Here is a 22,395-nt window from a genome sequence, read left to right on the forward strand (position 1 = left end):
AATTAGTAAAATTGAATTACAGGACAACTAGTCTATACATATAGGGGGTTATTCTGGTTGACTCACAAAGCTGCTTTACAAGTCATTTAAACGCCACCCGCCCCCGCATGAACTGCGTATCTCCCCGCAGTTAGCAGGGGGTTTTACAGGCATCTTCAATTTGTCCTTGTCCCAGGCGATTGTGCCAGAATGAGTTAAACATACGGCCATTCTGATACCAAAGAATTCTAGCCCAGTCGGTATGAATGATTACCGCCCTGTGGCCCGATTATTATGAAATTGTTTTGAACATTTGGTTTTAGTGCATCTGAAGGCAAACCTCTCACCTACTCGACCCATAACCCAACAACAGAAGTACGGAGGACGCAGTTTGCCTGCTGATACATTCTGTATTGACACCTTGGATATAAGCAATTCATATGCTCGATTATTATTTATCAGCTCTGCATTTAATACCATTATCCCAGCAAAATTAATTACCAAACTGTTAGATTTAGTAATCAACAGTTCTATGTGCAATTGGATTATGGATTTCCTGACCCCCAGGGCTGTGTGTTGAGTCTGTTTCTTTATTCTGTTTTCACCTCTGACTGCACACCAGCCTATGGGCCAAACACCATCATCAAATTTGCTGAGGACACGACTGTTGTTGGTCTCATTAGCGATAATGATGAGACCGCTTACAGGGAGGAGATACAGCATCTGGCCACTTGGTGTAATGATAACAATTTGGTCTTTAATATCAGTAAGACGAAAGAGCTTATTGTAGATTTTAGAAGACTACGGAAGTAATGTGGAACATGTCTCTAGTTTGAAGTTTTTGGGAACTCACATTTCTGACGACCTGACCTGGTCTGTGAATATTAGGAGCTTGGTTAAATTTAAGAACTTCTATCGCTGTGCGTTTGAAAGTATCCTAACCAGCTGCACTACGGTATGGCACGGGAGCTGTACCGTAGCGGACAGTAGGATGGTTCAGCGGGTGGATTCAGCGGCGTAGCTACGTTTTGGGCGCGCCCCCCGCCGCCCATGCAAACCCCCCCAATCCCCCTCAGCCTTACCTTTCGCGCTGGTCCCGGCGGCTCCGTTCTTCTGCTGAGGACCACCACAAAATGGCCGCCCCCATACAGCAGACAGTTTCTGTCTGCTGTATGGGGGCGGCCATTTTGTGGTGGTCCTCAGCAGAAGAATGGAGCCGCCGGGACCAGCGAAATAGGTAAGCCTGCGGGGGATTGGGGGGAGGTGTAACTATAGCACTGCAGCCCCCGGCGCCCCCATATGCACAGCGCCCCCCCCCCCCGCGGTGGCGGGGGCTGCGGTGCTATAGTTACGCCACTGGGTGGATTGTTGGGACTTCTCCGACCGACGGTGGTGGATATTGAGAAGATACGTTGCTTGCGACGAGCATGTAATATTCTGAAGGATCCGACTCACCCAGCTCAGAGATTGTTCACACTCTTGCTGTCCGGAAGGCGTTTTAGATGCCTTATGGCTAAAACAAGCAGACTAAAGTATAGCTTCTAAAAGGTTTACAGAGCTGGGTTGTTCTGAATGATGACCACACACAATTTATATGGTAAAATACAAATGCATTTATTATAACATACAACAATAAAGAGAGTACTCTCTAAGAAAAAAAAAATGTATAATACATATGCTTAAAAAATGCATTGCGCATTGATTAAAAAAGGAAGGGGGATTTTGAAATGGTCAATGCATGCACATGGCTCCGGAAAGTGAATGAAGATAGATCATGGGCCAATAGATTGGTTATAGTTACCACCATTAATGGTCTTAATCAGGGTCTCATCAGAGGACCTGGAGGTGGTTCCGGTTAGATTCCCAGCATGTCGGTCCAGTCTGCCTCAGGTGGAATGGAGCAGGAGTGGTGGGTGGAGGATGGAATAGCCACCGCCGTAAATCACTGCCAAAGATGGTGTGCACCTGATGAAGACGTGCTGATACGTTGAAACGCGTTGAGCCATATCAAAGACCCTGACACCAACTGAAGCCCCTGCTTCCACCTGGGCCCCAATCGAGAGCCCAACACCACCTTGCACCAGGCTCCACAGCGGTGAAGTTACCCCGGACCAGCCTCCTTTGTCCTGGGCCTCACAGGTCCACACCATCTTTGGCAGTGATTTACGGCGGTGGCTATTCCATCCTCCACCCACCACTCCTGCTCCATTCCACCTGAGGCAGACTGGACCGACATGCTGGGAATCTAACCGGAACCACCTCCAGGTCCTCTGATGAGACCCTGATGTATTGACCATTAATGGTGGTAACTATAACCAATCTATTGTCCCATGATCTATCTTCATTCACTTTCCAGAGCCATGTGCATGCATTGACCATTGCAAAATCCCCCTTCCTTTTTTATTCATTGCGCAATACATTTTTTAAGCATATGTATTATACATATTTTTTTTCTTAGAGAGTACTCTCTTTATTGTTGTATGTTATAATAAATGCATTTGTATTTTATCATATAAATTGTGTGTGGTCATCATTCAGAACAACCCAGCGCTGTATACCTCCTCTTTTTGTTCCATATTTCGGGGAGCCTTACACACTCCCATATACAGCAGCTTTAACTGGTTTCGAGGTTCACCTTTCTCTTTCTCTAAAGAATAGCTTCTTCCCACGAGTGGTTGTGGCATTAAATTCTGGTATCTGATATAGCACATCTTCTTTCTTCTTTTTACATTAATGTATAGTGGGTGGGGAAATACGTTTTATAAATTGCTGTATATTGTATCTGGCTGATACTAAAACTGTATTTTGTTGCTATGTTATACATGGTAATAACAATAAAGTGTATTGTATCGTACTTTGTGTTGGTCTGACACATGATAATATCAGTGTATCTTCTCTGCCCAAATGCAGAACAAAACTGTGCTCCAATATGACATACTTGTGTTACTTATAAAGGGAGCTTTTCTTGGGCACAGGCATGCCCAAAATACAAATGTAAGATTACATAGTGTACACAGGTCCTGGTTCACTACTAATCACTTAAGCCATCAGTAGCGCAGTTTCCTGATTATCTGGAAACTCCGCATGCACAGGGCCCATTCTGCACATGTGCAGAAGGGTCCTGTCATGGCAGTGTACAATATCAAACACTTCTTCCTGATTAACAGGAAGAGGCATTCGGGGGGAGGGACTGGGGCAGCTGGCATTACTGGAAATGTTGCCCCCATTTTCCAGGATTGTCGAGGCCCAGAACTGTGTTTGCAATGAAGTTTTAATTGGCATCGCAAGCCCCTGCAAATGGAAGTCTGAGTTAAGTCAAACTTACTAGGCTTGCAGTCGCAGATGAACATTGCAACTGATTGTTGCAATGTTTATCTAGAACTGCGATCACAAGTGCAGCAAGTAGGCGCTATGCAGCTCCTCCTGCATTTACATTGCTAAGGAACGCATAGGCTAAGCTGCTACGAGCGTATGCTATCAATACTGAATCAGGGCCACTGTGCGTGTAAATTGATCATTTACAGTAAGTTAAAAGTATAGTAATTGTTATGGTGAGATCCAAATAAGGAATATCTCATCCAATCAAAAAGTTTGTTTTGAACCTGAGATGCTACCCAATAATAAAGACTAGTCCAGCAACATTTGGTTCAAATACATATTTTTATGGGTAAATTGACAATTAAAAGCATAGAATATATGCAGGGCTTAAAGAAGTCATGTAGAATTCCTTTCCCCTGACACCTACCCCCACCCTAGGTCCCTGGCCTGTTTGCGTTTTTCTCACCTGTTTATCGGCAGGAGGGATTCAATGTCCCGCCTGCCTATCGGCGAAAAGGGGGAGTGTCCGTGGATTATCGAGATACAGACGTGATCGCGACAAAATGTGCCCGACAGCTTTTAAAGTCGGGCACATTTATAAATGTAAATGTAAAGTAAATACTGACTGATTTATTCTTTCACTGCAATTTAGATTTCAATTCAATCACCCCACATCCAAATCTAACTCTTTCTGCACATGTTACATCTGCCACACCTGCAATGCAGCATGGTTTTGTCAATCTGCAAAAACGCAACCTTGCTAAAAAGTCTGAATCAGGTCCATTAACCGGCCATCCACATAGTTTCATAGAACATGTATTTCAGCACATACTTTATGAGGTGCCCAGGATTTGTCATGTTTCCCTACCTTGATGCCAAAATGATGATACAGTAGTAACATTTCTGGAAGTACAAAACTTATCAACTTGATTTACAAAAAGTAGCTAGTAACAAAATAGACCGGTCACTGACGAATCAGAGATAGAGCAGTCTTTAAAGAGACATACAGTATAGAAACGTTGTATATTATAATGATTGTCCTTGTGCAATATCCATTCCACTTCCAAGCAAAGAGCCTCATATAATTAGTTGAGGTCATAAACCTGGCTTCCTCTGCCATTCTAGTTAACCTGCGTGTTAATTCCAGAGTAGGGAGGCCAATCCCGGGTCATTTTTTCAACCTCAGGATTCTGGATTGAAAAACTGTCAATCCCGGGATTCCTCGGATCCCAGGATTGGCCTCCTGATATTCCCAATGCTGTATCTGTTACATCTCTGGCCGCATGAGAGGTGGGAGAAAAGGAGCAGGGTGACAGCTGGTAGCTGGGCCCTGTACAGCAGCAGGCGGTGGAGGAAGCGAGGTGACTCAGGGAGACTCTGCGGGCCGTGGAGGAGGCGGGTAACTCGGAGTCCGGGCAGACGTGCCGGCATGGGAAACAGTGTGTGGCTGCACAGCGTGACCTTTAACATCACGCTGTGCAGCCACACACCCTTGTTGCCAGGCAGCGCCTGAGCTGAGCGTGCAACCATGAGTCGTGTACGCTCCAATTGTAAGCCCAGATTTCACAGGGTGTGGGGTTTCAGCCTCTTTAGTCTGCCGGGAGGTGACAGTGAACAATCCTGCACTCAGGTGACTCAGCTCCAGTCATGGGGTCAGCTCCTCATTGCACAGCAGGTGTGCCCAAACCTGGATGGTGGTGCTGGTAAGGGACTGAAGCTGCAGGTAGATTATTGCAGCATCTGTGCCTTTGTTAGCAGCCCCTGTGTATTGTGGTATCCGGACTGATCATAGATTGACTGTAGGTCGACAGTCAAAAGGTCGACAGGGTCAAAAGGTCGACATTAAAAAGGTTGATATGCTTTTTTATTACAAAATTTAGAGCAGACATGCACCAACAGGTGGTATTTCATGCCCTACCATCCACTACAGCGTGGAGGGAGAATATGATAATGTGCCGAGCGTAGCGAGGCACCGAGCCGAAGCATGGCGAGCTTAGCCAGCCATGCGAGGGGACACGGTACACTTAGACAGTACACAGTACACTTAGACAGTGTCCATGTCAACCTATGCCGACATAGACACAAAAAAACATTAAAAACTTGTGTCGACCTTTTCATGTTGCCCTTTAAACCATGTCGACCTATTGGCTGTCGACCTTTTGACTGTTGACCTTAGGACCCTGTCGACCTTTACATTTTTGACCTTTGGACCCTGTCGACCACATGACTGTAGACCTAGACATTGTAGATCTAATATACCATAACCTTGTGTTTTAAATAGCGTAATGAGTTGCACGTACAGGAGTGCCCCCATATACATTACAGTACATGCATAACCTATGCAATAATATGTTCTGATAAAAAATCCCATTCAACATACAGTGCTGTACAGTAAAGTAGTTCTTGCACTATAGTGTATTTTAATGGAGACTTCACGCATACGCAATAGTGATTGCAGAGATGGAGTTTTGAGGTAGTGGGTGGGAAAGTTATTGAATGACACTGCTAAAGCAACCAATGTGGACAAAACAACCTTAGCTTGCCTCTGTTATTGCTGAAGCTGAAGAATAATTATTTTCAATGAGCAAAATGATCAGGGGCCCTTCAATTAGCGTATTGATCTCACCATTCAGCTCTAACCTCCATCTACAAAAACTATGCATGTAGTGTAAATGCCTAACAATCCTCTGTATGACCCTGTATGCATCAAGAGATCATGTTGTTATGGGTCTGTCTCTATTGCATTTATGAGGCAGTCTCTTGATTGGTTGGATGAAATATTTTCTTTTAGGAAAATCTAGAAATCTAGGCATGTGTCTAGGGACAACATGTGGTGTCTAATATCATTATAGAGAGTCAAGTATGTGGCGGTCACTAGACTGTGGAGGATAAAGGAATGCAACCTTTACTGCACAGTGCTACCACAATCTCCCGTTTAGAGACGTATTTGTGCTTTATAGGACTGTGCCTGGCAAATACAAAGGGGGGTTTTCAATGTTTACTGGCCAAACGTCTTTTGAAAATGTGAGTAATTAAGCCTCGTACACACTAAACGAGATTTTAAATGTTACAACATATTCTTAAAGTCGTCCGGTGTATTCAGACCACATTGTTGCCAATACCGGCTACTCCGGCAGGTCCCATAGCTTACGAGGGGTGTGGATTATTAGATAATGTCTAGATAGATAGTCAATAGGTCAACACCAAAAGGTGAACATGTAAAAGGCCGGCATGCAATAGGTTACCATGGTTAAATGTCGACATGGTCAAAAGGACATGGAAAAGGTTAAATCATGAAAAGGTCGACATGAGTTTTTCACATTTTTGGTGTCATTATCGACATCTGTTGAGATGAACCCCCAATTAGTGTAAAGCATTCTCTAGCCATGCTTTGGACCTGCTGCCTCACTCTGCTTTGCTCAGCACACTTTAACGTTCTCGATTGTAGTCCCCGTGCATGGAAAATTATGAAAAAGTCCATAAAAGGGGAATTTTTTTAAAAAAACTCATGTCGACCTTTTAATGCGCCAACCAATTTCATTTGGACTTTTTGACCATGTCAACTTATTGCATGTTGACCTTTTGGTGTCGACCTATCAGTATCAACCAGAGTCACTTACGAGGTTGCACAGGGGACACATCATGTAGTGTATACCCATTAGAATCTGCAACTTGCCATCCTGAGTAAAAGGTGCCGACACACAGTAAGCTTTTATGAACAATACAATCTCTTACCAATTTCCCTTGAAATCCAGACCACACCTGGTCAAAAGATCATTCCCACACACAACCAACTGAAAATCATATTGACACATTAGCACGTTCATCATCACTACACACAGGGCAATGTGTGCTAAATCATGCACGGCTGGTCATTATCTTTCCACCTTTTGGATGGAGCTAGACGAACGACTGCCGGGTGTGCGCATTTGATTAATATCATGCCCACACACAGAAAGTTTTGAAACGATTGGTTGTTCCAATAAGTCAAAAATGGCCATATCAATTTCTTTTATTTTGCCGTGTGTGAGCAATGGCATCTTAAGTCTTGTAAATATGTTCCAAAACAATAATCTAGATATTCCACTATGTTTCTCTGGAGTATGATTCGCTGTGTGCTAGGAAATTAATCTCATCTAGTAACATAAAAACGCCATTAGGGTCATAAAATATAGTTTATCATTTGGCATGTTGGGACAATTAGCCAGACAGTAGACCTGAAAGGATGATCAATGACAGTTTGACGCCATCACACTGTAAATGGATTATGTGCCCATTTAACAACTTGCTAATGTACAAATTAAGAGGCGGTTATGTAAATCAAAGCATGAAATAAGAGTAACATCATGTTTTGTAACTGCTGCTATTTATCATCCACGTATGAAGATCCCTTGTGCCTGCAAACTATTACAGTAAAACATCCCATCTGTCCAAATGCTGAATAGATGTTATTGTACGAGGCCAAACTTGGTAAATCAGAATTTACAAAAATCCTTTGACTCATGTGGTTCTTCTGGGAAAAGAGGTCGGAAGTCTGTAAAAGTATGTGTGTGAGATCCTGGGAAAATATGCAGTTTTTAACTCTGCAGAATGCAAATTGGCTTTCTCAGCCAGAATCAAAACAAGTTTTTTACTGGGCACTTGAAAGAATCCCACTGAAAGTCTGCGAACAAAGGTGCGCTCGCCGTTACCCAGTTTCAGACCACTGGCATCAAATAACTCATTTGTTCAAATGTTATTCAGATTTAATAATGATTGTACTTTAACCCTGTGTTCTAGGGGATTCTTGTACCAATCACTGGCAAACAAAAGATTTTTCATAGAGAAACAAATCTTTGAGCACCAGATTTCCTACTTTCAGATCCAGCTCTAGAATTCTGGGTTTTTGTTAAAGTCTACTTATACGAAGTGACCTTTTCACAACAACTAGACATTTTTATCCATATTTGTTGCTTTGATCACCGCACAAAGCAATGTGGCTTACATCATCTGTAGTTTTCTATTCTCCTGAAATATTTACAAAGGCAGCAGAACCACCACATGGGCAACAGCTCTGAGTCCTGTAGTGTGGATTGGGGATTTCAGCTCTCTGCTAAACTGCTACAAACAGTATTCGGTCAATAGGTTGACACCATATGGTCGGCACAAGTAAAATGTTCACCTGGCAATGTTTTTTTTTTTTTGGAAGTGTTGTCATGTCTTGGACTTTTTCATCCATGTACTTGGTAGGAGGAGTGAGGAACCTGAAGCGGTACTTGTGTACTTTCACGGCTCCCATCGCATGCCATCGCATGCCATATGTAGTGGCATGCGATGGCATGCGATGCGATGCGATTTTACAGTGTTTTTATGCATTTTTTTTAAATCGCATGCGATCTGATGCGATGCGATGTCATTTTTCACTGAAATTAAGGACATGAATTGAAATCATGTAAAATGCACTCCAAATGTAATTTTTCACACTGTACCACCCCCACTATCAACGCCAACCCGAAGCGTGGCGAGCGCAGCGAGCCCACAAGGGGCGGCGGTACGCGTCCTACAACCTTTTCATACCCCCTCTATCCACGTCGGCGTGGAGTTGAGAATAGAAAGTGTGGCGAGCGCAGCGAGCCCGGCGAGGGGACGCGGATACCTTCACAGGTATCCGTGTCCCCTCGCGGGGCTCGCTGCGCTCGCCACGCTTCGGGCTCGGTGGCTCGCTGCGATCGCCACACTTTCTATTCTCAACTCCACGCCGACGTGGATAGTGGGGTTATGAAAAGGTCGTAGGACGCGTACCGCCGCCCCTCGCGGGCACACTGCGCTCGCCACGCTTCGGGTTGGCGTTGATAGTGGGGGTAATACAGTGTGAAAAATGACATTTGGGGTGCATTTTACATGATTTCAACTCATGTCCATAATTTCAGTGAAAAATGACATCGCTTTGCATCAGATCGCATGCGATCGCATGCGATTTTTCCGCATATGATGCACATCGTGGGAGCCGTGAAAGTACACAAGTACCCCTAAAGCATTGCGAGTGATGCAGGACATGCATGGGAACACTGAGTCCACATGATGAATTGTACAAATTCCACTCATGTTGACCTTTTATGTGTCAATCATTTCAATGTCAAAATTTTGCTTGTGTTGACATTTTGTCTATGTTGAACTTGTGCATGTCAACCTTTTGGTGTTGGCTTATTCACTGTCAAACTAGACTTCCCAGTTTCACCAACTATGCTCCACTAACCCATCCACTTGCCAGCTTCACCACTTATCTTCTCCTCACTGTCACTTCTCAGCTTCACCTGATATCTTTTTTTCACCAATCCACTTCCAAGCTTCATCACCTATTTTCACCTCACACATCCACTTCCCAGCTTTACCACCTATCTTCACCTTGCCCATCTACAGTATTTCCCAGCTTCACCACCTATCTTCACCTCTCCCATCCACTTCCCAGCTTCACCACCTATCTTCACCTCTCCCATCCACTTCCCAGCTTCACCACCTATCTTCACCTCTCCCATCCACTTCCCAGCTTCACCACCTATCTTCACCTCTCCCATCTACTTCCCAGCTTCACTGCCAATCTTTTTCTCACCCATCCATTTCCCAGCTTCACCACCTATCTTCTCCTTATCCATCCACTTCCCAGCTTCACCACCTATCTTCTCCTCACCCATCCACTTTCCAGCTCCACTTCCTATCTTCACCTCTCCCATCCACTTCCCAGCTTCACCACATATCTTCTCCTCATCCATCCACTTCCCAGCTTCACCACCTATCTTCTCCTTATCCATCCACTTCCCAGCTTCACCACCTATCTTCTCCTCACCCATCCACTTTCCAGCTCCACTACCTATCTTCACCTCTCCCATCCACTCCCCAGCTTCACCACCTATCTTCTCCTCATCCATCCACTTCCCAGCTTCACCACCTATCTTCTCCTCATCCATCCACTTCCCAGCTTCACCACCTATCTTCTCACCCATCCACTTTCCAGCTCCACTACCTATCTTCACCTCTCCCATCCACTTCCCAGCTTCACCACCTATCTTCTCCTTATCCATCCACTTCCCAGCTTCACCACCTATCTTCTCCTCACCCATCCACTTTCCAGCTCCACTACCTATCTTCACCTCTCCCATCCACTTCCCAGCTTCACCACCTATCTTCTCCTCATCCATCCACTTCCCAGCTTCACCACCTATCTTCTCCTCATCCATCCACTTCCCAGCTTCACCACTTATCTTCTCCTCATCCATCCACTTCCCAGCTTCACCACCTATCTTCTACTCACCCATCCACTTTCCAGCTCCACTACCTATCTTCACCTCTCCCATCCACTTCCCCGCTTCACCACCTATCTTCTCCTCATCCATCCATTTCCCAGCTTCACCACCTATCTTTTCCTCACCCATCCACTCCCAGCTCCACTACCTATCTTCTCCTCACCCGTCAACTTCCCAGCTTCACTGCCAATCTTTTTCTCACCCATCCACTTGCCAGCTGCACAACCTATCTTCTCCTCACCCATCCATTTTTTGAGGGAAGCCAATATGAATTATTTGCACTGAGGCCTAAAAAGTCTTAGGCATGTCACAACACAACCTTAAAGAAAGTAAAGCACGTCTGTGTTTTTTTTTTTTTTTTGACAAGTCTTATGTAATATTTGTTAAATGCTTAAATGACACTTGTGTAATTCAGGTAACTTGCCATGCATGTTTGAAGGAATTCCCTCAGTCTCTGATGTAAACACAATGTTGCATGACTGGTTCTAGAATGTTCATGATCTCACTTATCTATAACTGCCTTGTTCTGGCATAAGTACTGATCCCGTCTGCTTCATTTGTATTAAACAATTCTGTGGAAACAGATTTTGTGCCACAGGAATAAACCCCATAATCATATTCTGTAGCATTACAGCTGTAGGACTCCAATTATCTCCGCTGCTGACCGCATAAGTGTATGTTTCGCATTTTCCGACTGGGATGCTGAGCCGCTATAGATACACAAATACGCAATCAGCCATTTCGTTTTATTCATCTTTGTGCCCAGATCTGGTTTTTAAAGTCATGATTATCTGGGCACTGATTTTCATATGACGCACAGAAGTAGCTAAAATATAACTTAGAAAATGATGTGTTTTCTGCTTTTACGCACTTTGAAGCATATTTATGGCCTCATTTAGCATTCAGAACAAATCCAGCTATAACAAGCAAATGGGTTCCTGGACAAGCCGGGCTGTGATGCAAGGGGATGGGGAGTGGCTGCCCTTTGTACCAATGCACATGCTGTAATTTGTTGGCCAATCAACATCCCATCAAATACAGCTACATAATGAGTTAATGTAGGAAGAAATTCTGATATTTTTTGTAAGAAACATGTTATCCACAACAGGTCACATGACCACCCATAATGCACAAGGACCAACTTGCGGCGATCTCACGATACAATGAGCTCGGTGTTGTGTTATATCTTCCCTCTCCAGCTCCATTACTCTGGTAAATATAATGGTATCTTGTGCATTACTGGTATCACTGGTTCCTTGGCTAGGCTTACCATACTGTGGGGCCCATTTACTATTGAATATTTGCGGCATATCCCTCAAGGACCTTCGACCCCCCCCGAATGTAAGACGGAGGGACAGCAGCAGGAACACCTGCGATACCTCCTGCCCTGCTTGCAGCCGCTTTCCCCATAGGTTTCTATTGGGGATGAAATTCTACCTGATGTATCAACATCGGGCAGCATCGCATCAGGACCCAGGGATACCGCCATTTTAATGGTGTGTACACACGGTACAATTTAGCCTACAATTTTGACTATATAGTCAAAATCGCACAGGTTTTTAAGCTTTCGATCCCGATGTGTGCTCCCTTACAGCACAAATCAAAGCAAGACAGGGCTGCATTGACCATATAGTACAGATCTGTACTATATTGTCAAAATTGCATGCATGTCTTTTGGCTTGCTGTCCGATTCGATCCCAATGCAATGGATACACACCATAAGGTGGTGATAGCTCATTGCGGCATATGTGCTACAGAATGCAAAGCTGGCGGTGCAGTGTTGTGAGCACAGGTCAGTTGGTGGTCCTCGCGAACCATGCATGCGCAGATCCCCAGCACTCGGCACAACAGATCGCAGGTCCTGCTCCTTTCAGGCTATGTTACGTCTGCAGGAACATCCATCTTGGCTAAAGGATTGCATATTGCAATGCAATCCAGGAGATCCTATGGTAAAAGGTCCCCATATGCCTTTAAACTGGGAGTCTTATGCATTACACAGATTCTGTGGCTGATTAAGCCTGTATTTCATCTGGTTTTAAAGTCACATAGCCAGAGAACCTGTGTAATTCATGAGTGTCCCGGTATAAAGGGAAAGTAAAGTTAAGCTGGCCATACATCAGAAAGATATTGTACCCAATCATACAATCTCAATTGATTGTAAGATGGATTGTATGCTGCTTGTGTGCACATCTTGTGTACACAATCATACAATCATGCAACAGATGGATTGTATGACTGATTGTATGATGGATTGTGTGCACATATTGTGCCTACCGTAAGCTTCATTTGATGTGAGCATTAGATTACTCAACAAAATGGCTGCTTCTATGTCAGGGACTATACTCTCCGGTTGATTTAGCCTGTTGTTTGTAAAAGTAGATCTTTTCATCATTGTTAGGAAAGATTCACTGTACACTGCAAAGGTTTTGCCGCTGATGATGACCTGCATTTTGATTCATTAGCGCATAATTGCCAATGTAAAGCTTATTTAACAATATTAAGATGGAAATAACTGATACAAATTGGAAAAAATAGCTTTTTAACATCATGTTTTGTAATATGTAAATATTGGTACTTATGTAGTATCTGGGCTGCCGATTTTTTGATTGTATGCCTTAAGTTAAGGCATACAATCAGATGCGATGCGATGCGATATCGCATCGCATCGCATCGCATCCGATATCGGATGCGATGACCCGATTTTTCCATAGGAATCAATGTTAAAATGATTCCTATGGAAAAATGGGTCCTTTTCATACCCCTACTATCCAAGTGGGCATGGAGTTGGATATAAACCTGTGGCGAGCGTAGCGAGCCACCGAGCCCGAAGCGTGGCGAGCGAAGCGAGCCCCGCGAGGGGACGGTATTCGTCCCCTCGCGGGGCTCGCTTCGCTCGCCACGCTTCGGGCTCGGTGGCTCGCTACGCTCGCCACAGGTTTATATCCAACTCCATGCCCACTTGGATAGTAGGGGTATGAAAAGGACCCATTTTTCCCATTGAATTCCATGTTAAAATGGACTCAGTCCATTTTAACATTGATTCCTATGGAAAAATCGGGTCATCGCATCGCATCGCATCGCATCGCATCGAATCGCATGGTCGCATGCGATGCGATGCGATCTCCCGATCCGACCCGATTTAGAAATCGGCAGCCCAGATACTACATAAGTACCTAAATATTTTAATATTTGTGCATTCAGTTGCAAAGAATGGCTGTAAAAATCTGCAAGTCAGCCATTGCGGTTACCGGCCAGTGTCGCACAAAAATATTTCTTTCTACACACTTACTGACAATAAAACAGCTAATGGCATGAACTATGGATAGTACAAGCAGTAATGTTACGCTAGCCAGAGACATATTATTTATTAGGCTGACTAGGCTGAAGCCAAGAGGCCACATGTGGTTTGCAGTTGGACAAGCACTTTGATCAAATAAACCTGTACATATTCATATTGTTTCTTGCAGAGTACTGATGAGAGGTAACTTACATGACCATAGCCAATATACTGTACTTAATAATATGTATGATGTAGTACAAATAATGAGCAATTGTTTATCACACAATAAAGTAATGACATAGCAAGATCTAGTGGTGCAGTCTTGTAACTATGTTTTGTCTCTCTCTCTCCAGGTGCATACATTTCGGGGTCCACACTGGTGTGAATACTGTGCTAATTTCATGTGGGGTCTCATTGCTCAGGGAGTCAGGTGCTCAGGTAAAGTAACCTTATGTCATGCACTGTATCAATGTATTTATTGTGCTTAGTGACTTGTCAAGTTGCTAAGATCAAGAGACTTGGCATCAAGCGAGCAATACCCTATAGTACCACAGAGATTAGTGATACATTCTGTGCTTTTAGAGGCCTGTTCATTGGTCAATGATTCAATTCATGTGATTCTTGTGTTTGTGTTTCTGGAAGGAGGAGGCAGTGGGTTGGTGGAGAAATTAGTATAGCTGGTAAGAGGCATGCTGGTAGATTTGCAGAAACTTCTAAAAAATAAATAACCCAGGTCCGGGTTTGCTGGAGGGGCTGGGGTCCTGGTCCGACCCCCCCCCACACACACACACTTTCCCATCCGTCCCTCCCGGGCAGCAGCAGCATGCACCTACAGCATGTGCTGTGCTGACAGCAGGCTCAGCATGAGTGTCTCACCACCCACTAAACATTTCTGGGGGTGGGACTTAATCGCGGGAAGTGACTTGGCATGAGTATGATACATAAATATATAGGAGAGTGGACGGAGAGTGCAGGATATAGGATAGTGTGGAATATGCCATAAGCATACATTTGGGAGGTATTGCAGCCAGAGGGAGCTGCATGTTTGATTATTAATGTCTACCTAGTAGACCCAAGACTGTCCACAGTGATTGTGTGATACAGACATAACCAGGATCCCAACAAGGGTGTAATGCTACTTAGAACATTTTTACTGTGCAGAGCTTATAGTTCTAAACATGCCAATAATCATGATGTCTGAAGTTATTATACCCGCACAGAAAAAATGCAGTGAGTAACATTGCAATCTCAGTGTCATGTTGGACACTCTAGGTCACTGTGAACCTAGATACTGCGAACATACAACGTTACTTTACCTGCTGCCCTTCAGTGTAGGGCTTTGTGGTACAAACCCCCCTGTTTGCCATCAGTAGAAGATAAATAAATGATAATAAATATGATTGCAAGAATATTTAAAACCTTTACAGTTTATTCATCAGAGAAATGACATAATGAAATCTCACAAGTCAGTTGTCACGGCAGCACCCCAGTAACCACAGGATTGGTCTGTGTGCCCCTTGTGTCTGTTAAGATATCTTCCATAGACACCTCTAGATGACTCATATGACCACCACAAAGTAAGCGAGTTTTGCAGCTGTGGACAGGCCGTTGACATAAGTTGTGTTGATGGCTGGAACTCATTTGAGATGCTACTTACACATTTAATAGATGTATGCCCTCCGGTAACAGGACAGAACTCAATGTCCTGAGGACAAATTATGCTTCATTTAATATGGGCAATCTTGGCAAAGATTTTGTTCCTAATTTAAAGATGCCCACAGGGTATTCATGCAACCCATTCATGTATAATATGATGAAAGGGTCCAATTCCTTCATTATTTTATAGCCTGCAGGTAGCGTTTTCTGTGAAAATCCCGCTATCTTGTTTTTTGCAGTTCTTGGCTTTGTGCTTCAAACAAAATGTGTTTAAGCTCTTTCCTTGTGAATTATTAGCACCCTGGAATAGGCTTATCGTCTATATTTTCAGAATATGTCCCAATTAGTGTATTGATGTGATTTTTCATTTATTCTGAATGTTTGCTTTCATGTATCAGCATTGATATTTGTTTAGTTATTGGTGGAGTCATTGGTCTGTCAAATGTGCTTAATGATACAATAATCTAGCTTGTTCTTATATACAGTGGGCTCTTTTCTGCGTTGTCTGGATGCATTTCAGCTGATCTGCCCAATAATTGGATCCTGCTTTACACAGATTCTAGTAATCAAGTAACCTTAACCCTTCCCCACTGCATTACGTTTGTAAACTCTAGGACTGTGGTTCTTGTGGCTGTACGCGTTCATGGAATGATTTTCTGGGTTACTACTTTGTTCCTTACAACCATGAAAAAGTTGGAATACTCCACTTTACTATAATATAACATCTTTTGGTACTTATATGTTATTTATTCACTGCTCTCTTAGCCCCGGGGGATCGCATCGCACCTCCCGCAAAATCGCATGCGATCGCATGTGATTTTATAGGGTGTACAATGTCATGACAGGTATACAATAATAGCATTGTATGACATACAATGAGGTTTTAGGCACCCCCTCTATCCACGCCACCCCGAAGCGTGGCGAGGGGCGGCAGAACGCGTCCTCCGACCTTTTCATACCCCCACTATCCACGTCGGCGGCAAGCCACCGAGCCCGAAGCGTGGTGAGGAGACGCGGATTACTTTACATGTATTCCGCGTGCACTCGCCACACTGTATAAAATCAACTCCAAGCCGACGTGGATAGTGGGGGTATGAAAAGGTCAGAGGACGCGTTCCACCGCCCCTCGCCACGCTTCTGGGTGGCGTGGATAGTAGGGGGGTGCGTAAAACCTCATTATATGTCATACAATGCTATTATTGTATACCTAATGTCATGGCATCGTACACCCTATAAAATCACATGCGATTTTGCAGGAGGTGCAATGCGATCCCCCTGGGCTAAGAGGACAGTGAATAAATTACATAGGAAAATCGCATCGCATGGCCCTTAAAATGGCCCATGCGATGCCATGCAATGCAATTTGGCTAGCTTAGTGAGCGCCCAACTAACATATAAGTACCCATCTTTTTTCTTTACTTTTTATATTACGGATCTCTAATACCCCTTTAAAACTGCCTCTGGGACCCGGGTTATTGCCGGGTTGGTGACATATGGACCCAGGTCAAGGTGCGGTGTGAAAGCATCACAGCTTATAACCCAGGTTGACCAACCTGGCAATTCTGTGAAAGGATTTTAAGTCACAGGTATTTAAAAAAATATTAATGATGGTAACAGAGCTGTTGTCATAGTGTAATATGTGAATAGTTTCACAAACCTGTGAAGGCCTCTTGAACGTCCCATGAAACTTGGCACAGATCACAATCTCATGTCTCTGTTTGCACAGACTGTGCAAGAAATGTTTCTTTTTCTTCATTAGGTTTCATTATGTTCTTATTTGTATTATAAGAAAGAGACAAAGCATAGATTGGGCTGGACGCAGTACCGTGATCATTAGGTGTGACATACAGAAACATAAGAAACATGTTGCCCACATGAGAGCAATATAGAAAAAGAAATCCAAAAAAGAAAAAAGCAATAATAAAAACATTCAACATAGACATACTACTTATGTGTAGCCCTATGTACTGCATGCTTCCCAACATGTACCAATGATCACGTATGCTATGCATGGTGGGCACGACATGTATCACCCAGCACATTCGGGACAGTTTCAGATCCAGTCTCTAATGTGCCGAGTGCAGTTCTGGGGCTTTCGCAATGTGCACTATGTTAGTTCCCTACTCTGGACAGATGGTGATTACCATTTCTGGTGGTTGTTGAATACAGGTACTGTGCTTATTGCTGGCATTGGGTGGTTGAGGATTACAGGCACGGTACTTATTGCTGGTGTTGGGTGGCTGTGATTACAGGCACTGCACTTATTGCTGGCATTGGGTGGTTGTGATTACAGGCACTGCACTTATTGCTGGCATTGGGTGGTTGTGATTACAGGCACTGCACTTATTGCTGGCATTGGGTGGTTGTGATTACACACACTGTACTTATTGCTGGTGTTGGGTGGCTGTGATTACAGGCAGTGTACATATTGCTGGCGTTCGGTGGTTGAGGATTACAGGCACAGTACTTTTATGCTGGTGTTGGGTGGTTGTGAGTACAGGCAGTGTACTTATTGCTGGCGTTGGGTGGTTGGGGATTACAGTCACTGTACTTATTGCTGGCGTTGGGTGGTTGTGATTATAGGCACTGTGCTTATTGCTGGCGTTGGGTGGTTGTGATTACAGGCACTGTGCTTATTGCTGGCATTGGGTGGTTGTGATTACAGGCACTGTGCTTATTGCTGGCGTTGGGTGGTTGTGATTACACGCACTGTGCTTATTGCTGGCGTTGGGTGGTTGTGAGTACAGGCAGTGTACTTATTGCTGGCATTGGGTGGTTGTGATTACAGGCACTGTACTTATTGCTGGCATTGGGTGGTTGTGATTACAGGCACTGTGCTTATTACTGGCGTTGGGTGGTTGTGATTACAGGCACTGTGCTTATTACTGGCGTTGGGTGGTTGTGATTACACGCACTGTGCTTATTGCTGGCGTTGGGTGGTTGTGATTACAGGCACTGTACTTATTGCTGGCATTGGGTGGTTGTGATTACAGGCACTGTACTTATTGCTGGCATTGGGTGGTTGTGATTACAGGCACTGTGCTTATTACTGGCGTTGCGTGATTGGTGAATGCAGGCACTATGCTTATTGCTGGCATTGGGTGGTTGGTGATTACAGGCACTGTGCTTACTGCTAGCGTTCGGTGGTTGTGATTACAGGCACTGTGCTTATTGCTGGCGTTGGGTGGTTGTGATTACAGGCACTGTACTTATTGCTGGCATTGGGTGGTTGTGATTACAGGCACTGTGCTTATTACTGGCGTTGGGTGGTTGTGATTACAGGCACTGTGCTTATTACTGGCGTTGGGTGGTTGTGATTACACGCACTGTGCTTATTGCTGGCGTTGGGTGGTTGTGATTACAGGCACTGTGCTTATTGCTGGCATTGGGTGGTTGTGATTACAGGCACTGTGCTTATTCCTGGTGTTCGGTGGTTGTGATTACAGGCAATGTACTTATTGCAGGTATTGGGTGGTTGTGATTACAGGCACTGTGCTTATTGCTGGTGTTCGGTGGTTGGGGATTACAGGCACTGTGCTTATTGCTGGCATTGGGTGGTTGTGATTACAGGCACTGTGCTTATTCCTGGTGTTCGGTGGTTGTGATTACAGGCACTGTACTTATTGCTGGTATTGGGTGGTTGTGATTACAGGCACTGTGCTTATTGCTGGTGTTCGGTGGTTGAGGATTACAGGCACTGTGCTTATTGCTGGCGTTTGGTGGTTGTGATTACAGGCACTGTACTTATTGCTTGCGTTGGGTGGTTGTGATTACACGCACTGTGCTTATTGCTGGCGTTGGGTGGTTGTGAGTACAGGCAGTGTACTTATTGCTGGCATTGGGTGGTTGTGATTACAGGCACTGTACTTATTGCTGGCATTGGGTGGTTGTGATTACAGACACTGTGCTTATTACTGGCGTTGGGTGGTTGTGATTACAGGCACTGTGCTTATTGCTGGCGTTGGGTGGTTGTGATTACACGCACTGTGCTTATTGCTGGCGTTGGGTGGTTGTGAGTACAGGCAGTGTACTTATTGCTGGCATTGGGTGGTTGTGATTACAGGCACTGTACTTATTGCTGGCATTGGGTGGTTGTGATTACAGGCACTGTGCTTATTACTGGCGTTGGGTGGTTGTGATTACAGGCACTGTGCTTATTACTGGCGTTGGGTGGTTGTGATTACGCGCACTGTGCTTATTGCTGGCGTTGGGTGGTTGGGGATAACAGTCACTGTACTTATTGCTGGCGTTGGGTGGTTGTGATTATAGGCACTGTGCTTATTGCTGGCATTGGGTGGTTGTGATTACAGGCACTGTGCTTATTACTGGCATTGGGTGGTTGTGATTACAGGCACTGTGCTTATTCCTGGTGTTCGGTGGTTGTGATTACAGGCAATGTACTTATTGCAGGTATTGGGTGGTTGTGATTACAGGCACTGTGCTTATTGCTGGTGTTCGGTGGTTGAGGATTACAGGCACTGTGCTTATTGCTGGCATTGGGTGGTTGTGATTACAGGCACTGTGCTTATTCCTGGTGTTCGGTGGTTGTGATTACAGGCACTGTACTTATTGCTGATATTGGGTGGTTGTGATTACAGGCACTGTGCTTATTGCTGGTGTTCGGTGGTTGAGGATTACAGGCACTGTGCTTATTGCTGGCGTTGGGTGGTTGTGATTACAGGCACTGTACTTATTGCTTGCGTTGGGTGGTTGTGATTACACGCACTGTGCTTATTGCTGGCGTTGGGTGGTTGTGAGTACAGGCAGTGTACTTATTGCTGGCATTGGGTGGTTGTGATTACAGGCACTGTACTTATTGCTGGCATTGGGTGGTTGTGATTACAGACACTGTGCTTATTACTGGCGTTGGGTGGTTGTGATTACAGGCACTGTGCTTATTGCTGGCGTTGGGTGGTTGTGATTACACGCACTGTGCTTATTGCTGGCGTTGGGTGGTTGTGAGTACAGGCAGTGTACTTATTGCTGGCATTGGGTGGTTGTGATTACAGGCACTGTACTTATTGCTGGCATTGGGTGGTTGTGATTACAGGCACTGTGCTTATTACTGGCGTTGGGTGGTTGTGATTACAGGCACTGTGCTTATTACTGGCGTTGGGTGGTTGTGATTACACGCACTGTGCTTATTGCTGGCGTTGGGTGGTTGTGATTACAGGCACTGTACTTATTGCTGGCATTGGGTGGTTGTGATTACAGGCACTGTACTTATTGCTGGCATTGGGTGGTTGTGATTACAGGCACTGTGCTTATTACTGGCGTTGCGTGATTGGTGAATGCAGGCACTATGCTTATTGCTGGCATTGGGTGGTTGGTGATTACAGGCACTGTGCTTACTGCTAGCGTTCGGTGGTTGTGATTACAGGCACTGTACTTATTGCTGGCGTTGGGTGGTTGGGGATTACAGGCACTGTACTTATTGCTGGCGTTGGGTGGTTGTGAGTACAGGCACTGTACTTATTGCTGGCATTGGGTGGTTGTGATTACAGGCACTGTACTTACTGCTGGTGTTGGGTGGTTGTGATTACAGGCACTGTACATATTGCTGGCGTTGGGTGGTTGGGGATTACAGGCACTGTACTTATTGCTGGTGTTAGGTGGTTGTGATTACAGGCAGTGTGCTTATTGCTGGCGTTGGGTGGTTGTGATTACAGGCACTGTACTTATTGCTGGCATTGGGTGGTTGTGATTACAGGCAATGTGCTTATTGCTGGTGTTCGGTGGTTGAGGATTACAGGCACGGTACTTATTGCTGGTGTTGGGTGGCTGTGATTACAGGCACTGTGCTTACTGCTGGCATTGGGTGGTTGATGATTACAGGCACTGTGCTTATTACTGGCGTTGCGTGATTGGTGAATGCAGGCACTATGCTTATTGCTGGCGTTGGGTGGTTGGTGATTACAGGCACTGTGCTTACTGCTAGCGTTGGGTGATTGTGAGTACAGGCAGTGTACTTATTGCTGGCGTTGGGTGGTTGTGATTACAGGCACTGTACTTATTGCTGGCGTTGGGTGGTTGGGGATTACAGGCACTGTACTTATTGCTGGCATTGGGTGGTTGTGATTACAGGCACTGCAATTATTGCTGGCGTTGGGTGGTTGTGATTACACGCACTGTGCTTATTGCTGGCGTTGGGTGGTTGTGATTACAGGCACTGTGCTTATTGCTGGCATTGGGTGGTTGTGATTACAGGCACTGTACTTACTGCTGGCATTGGGTGGTTGGGGATTACAGGTACTGTGCTTATTGCTGGCGTTGGGTGGTTGTGATTACAGGCAGTGTACTTATTGCTGGCGTTGGGTGGTTGTGATTACAGGCACTGTACTTATTGCTGGCGTTGGGTGGTTGGGGATTACAGGCACTGTACTTATTGCTGGCATTGGGTGGTTGTGATTACAGGCACAGTGCTTATTACTGGCGTTGCGTGATTGGTGAATGCAGGCACTATGCTTATTGCTGGCGTTGGGTGGTTGGTGATTACAGGCACTGTGCTTACTGCTAGCGTTCGGTGGTTGTGAGTACAGGCAGTGTACATATTGCTGGCGTTGGGTGGTTGTGATTACAGGCACTGTACTTACTGCTGGCGTTGGGTGGTTGTAATTACAGGCACTGTACATATTGCTGGCGTTGGGTGGTTGTGAGTACAGGCAGTGTACTTATTGCTGGTGTTGGGTGGTTGGGGATTACAGGCACTGTACTTATTGCTGGTGTTGGGTGGTTGTGATTACAGGCAGTGTGCTTTTTGCTGGCATTGGGTGGTTGTGATTACAGGCACTGTACTTATTGCTGGCATTGGGTGGTTGTGATTACAGGCACTGTGCTTATTCCTGGTGTTCGGTGGTTGTGATTACAGGCAATGTACTTATT

The 22,395-nt window shown here is 44.9% G+C and overlaps 1 protein-coding gene across 1 annotated transcript in view; it reads left to right on the top strand.

Annotated features, from left to right (window-relative positions):
- Positions 1-22,395, top strand: part of CHN2 (chimerin 2) — a 302,557-nt gene that overhangs the window by 245,728 nt on the left and 34,434 nt on the right. Inside the window, exon 8 of the mRNA XM_083188957.1 lies at positions 14,211-14,295. Within this exon, the coding sequence (XP_083045083.1) occupies positions 14,211-14,295 (85 nt within the window). The remainder of the gene's footprint in view (positions 1-14,210; positions 14,296-22,395) is intronic.

Source organism: Crinia signifera, chromosome 5, assembly GCF_055691185.1.
Source record: "Crinia signifera chromosome 5, ASM5569118v1, whole genome shotgun sequence".
Lineage (NCBI taxonomy): Eukaryota > Metazoa > Chordata > Amphibia > Anura > Myobatrachidae > Crinia > Crinia signifera.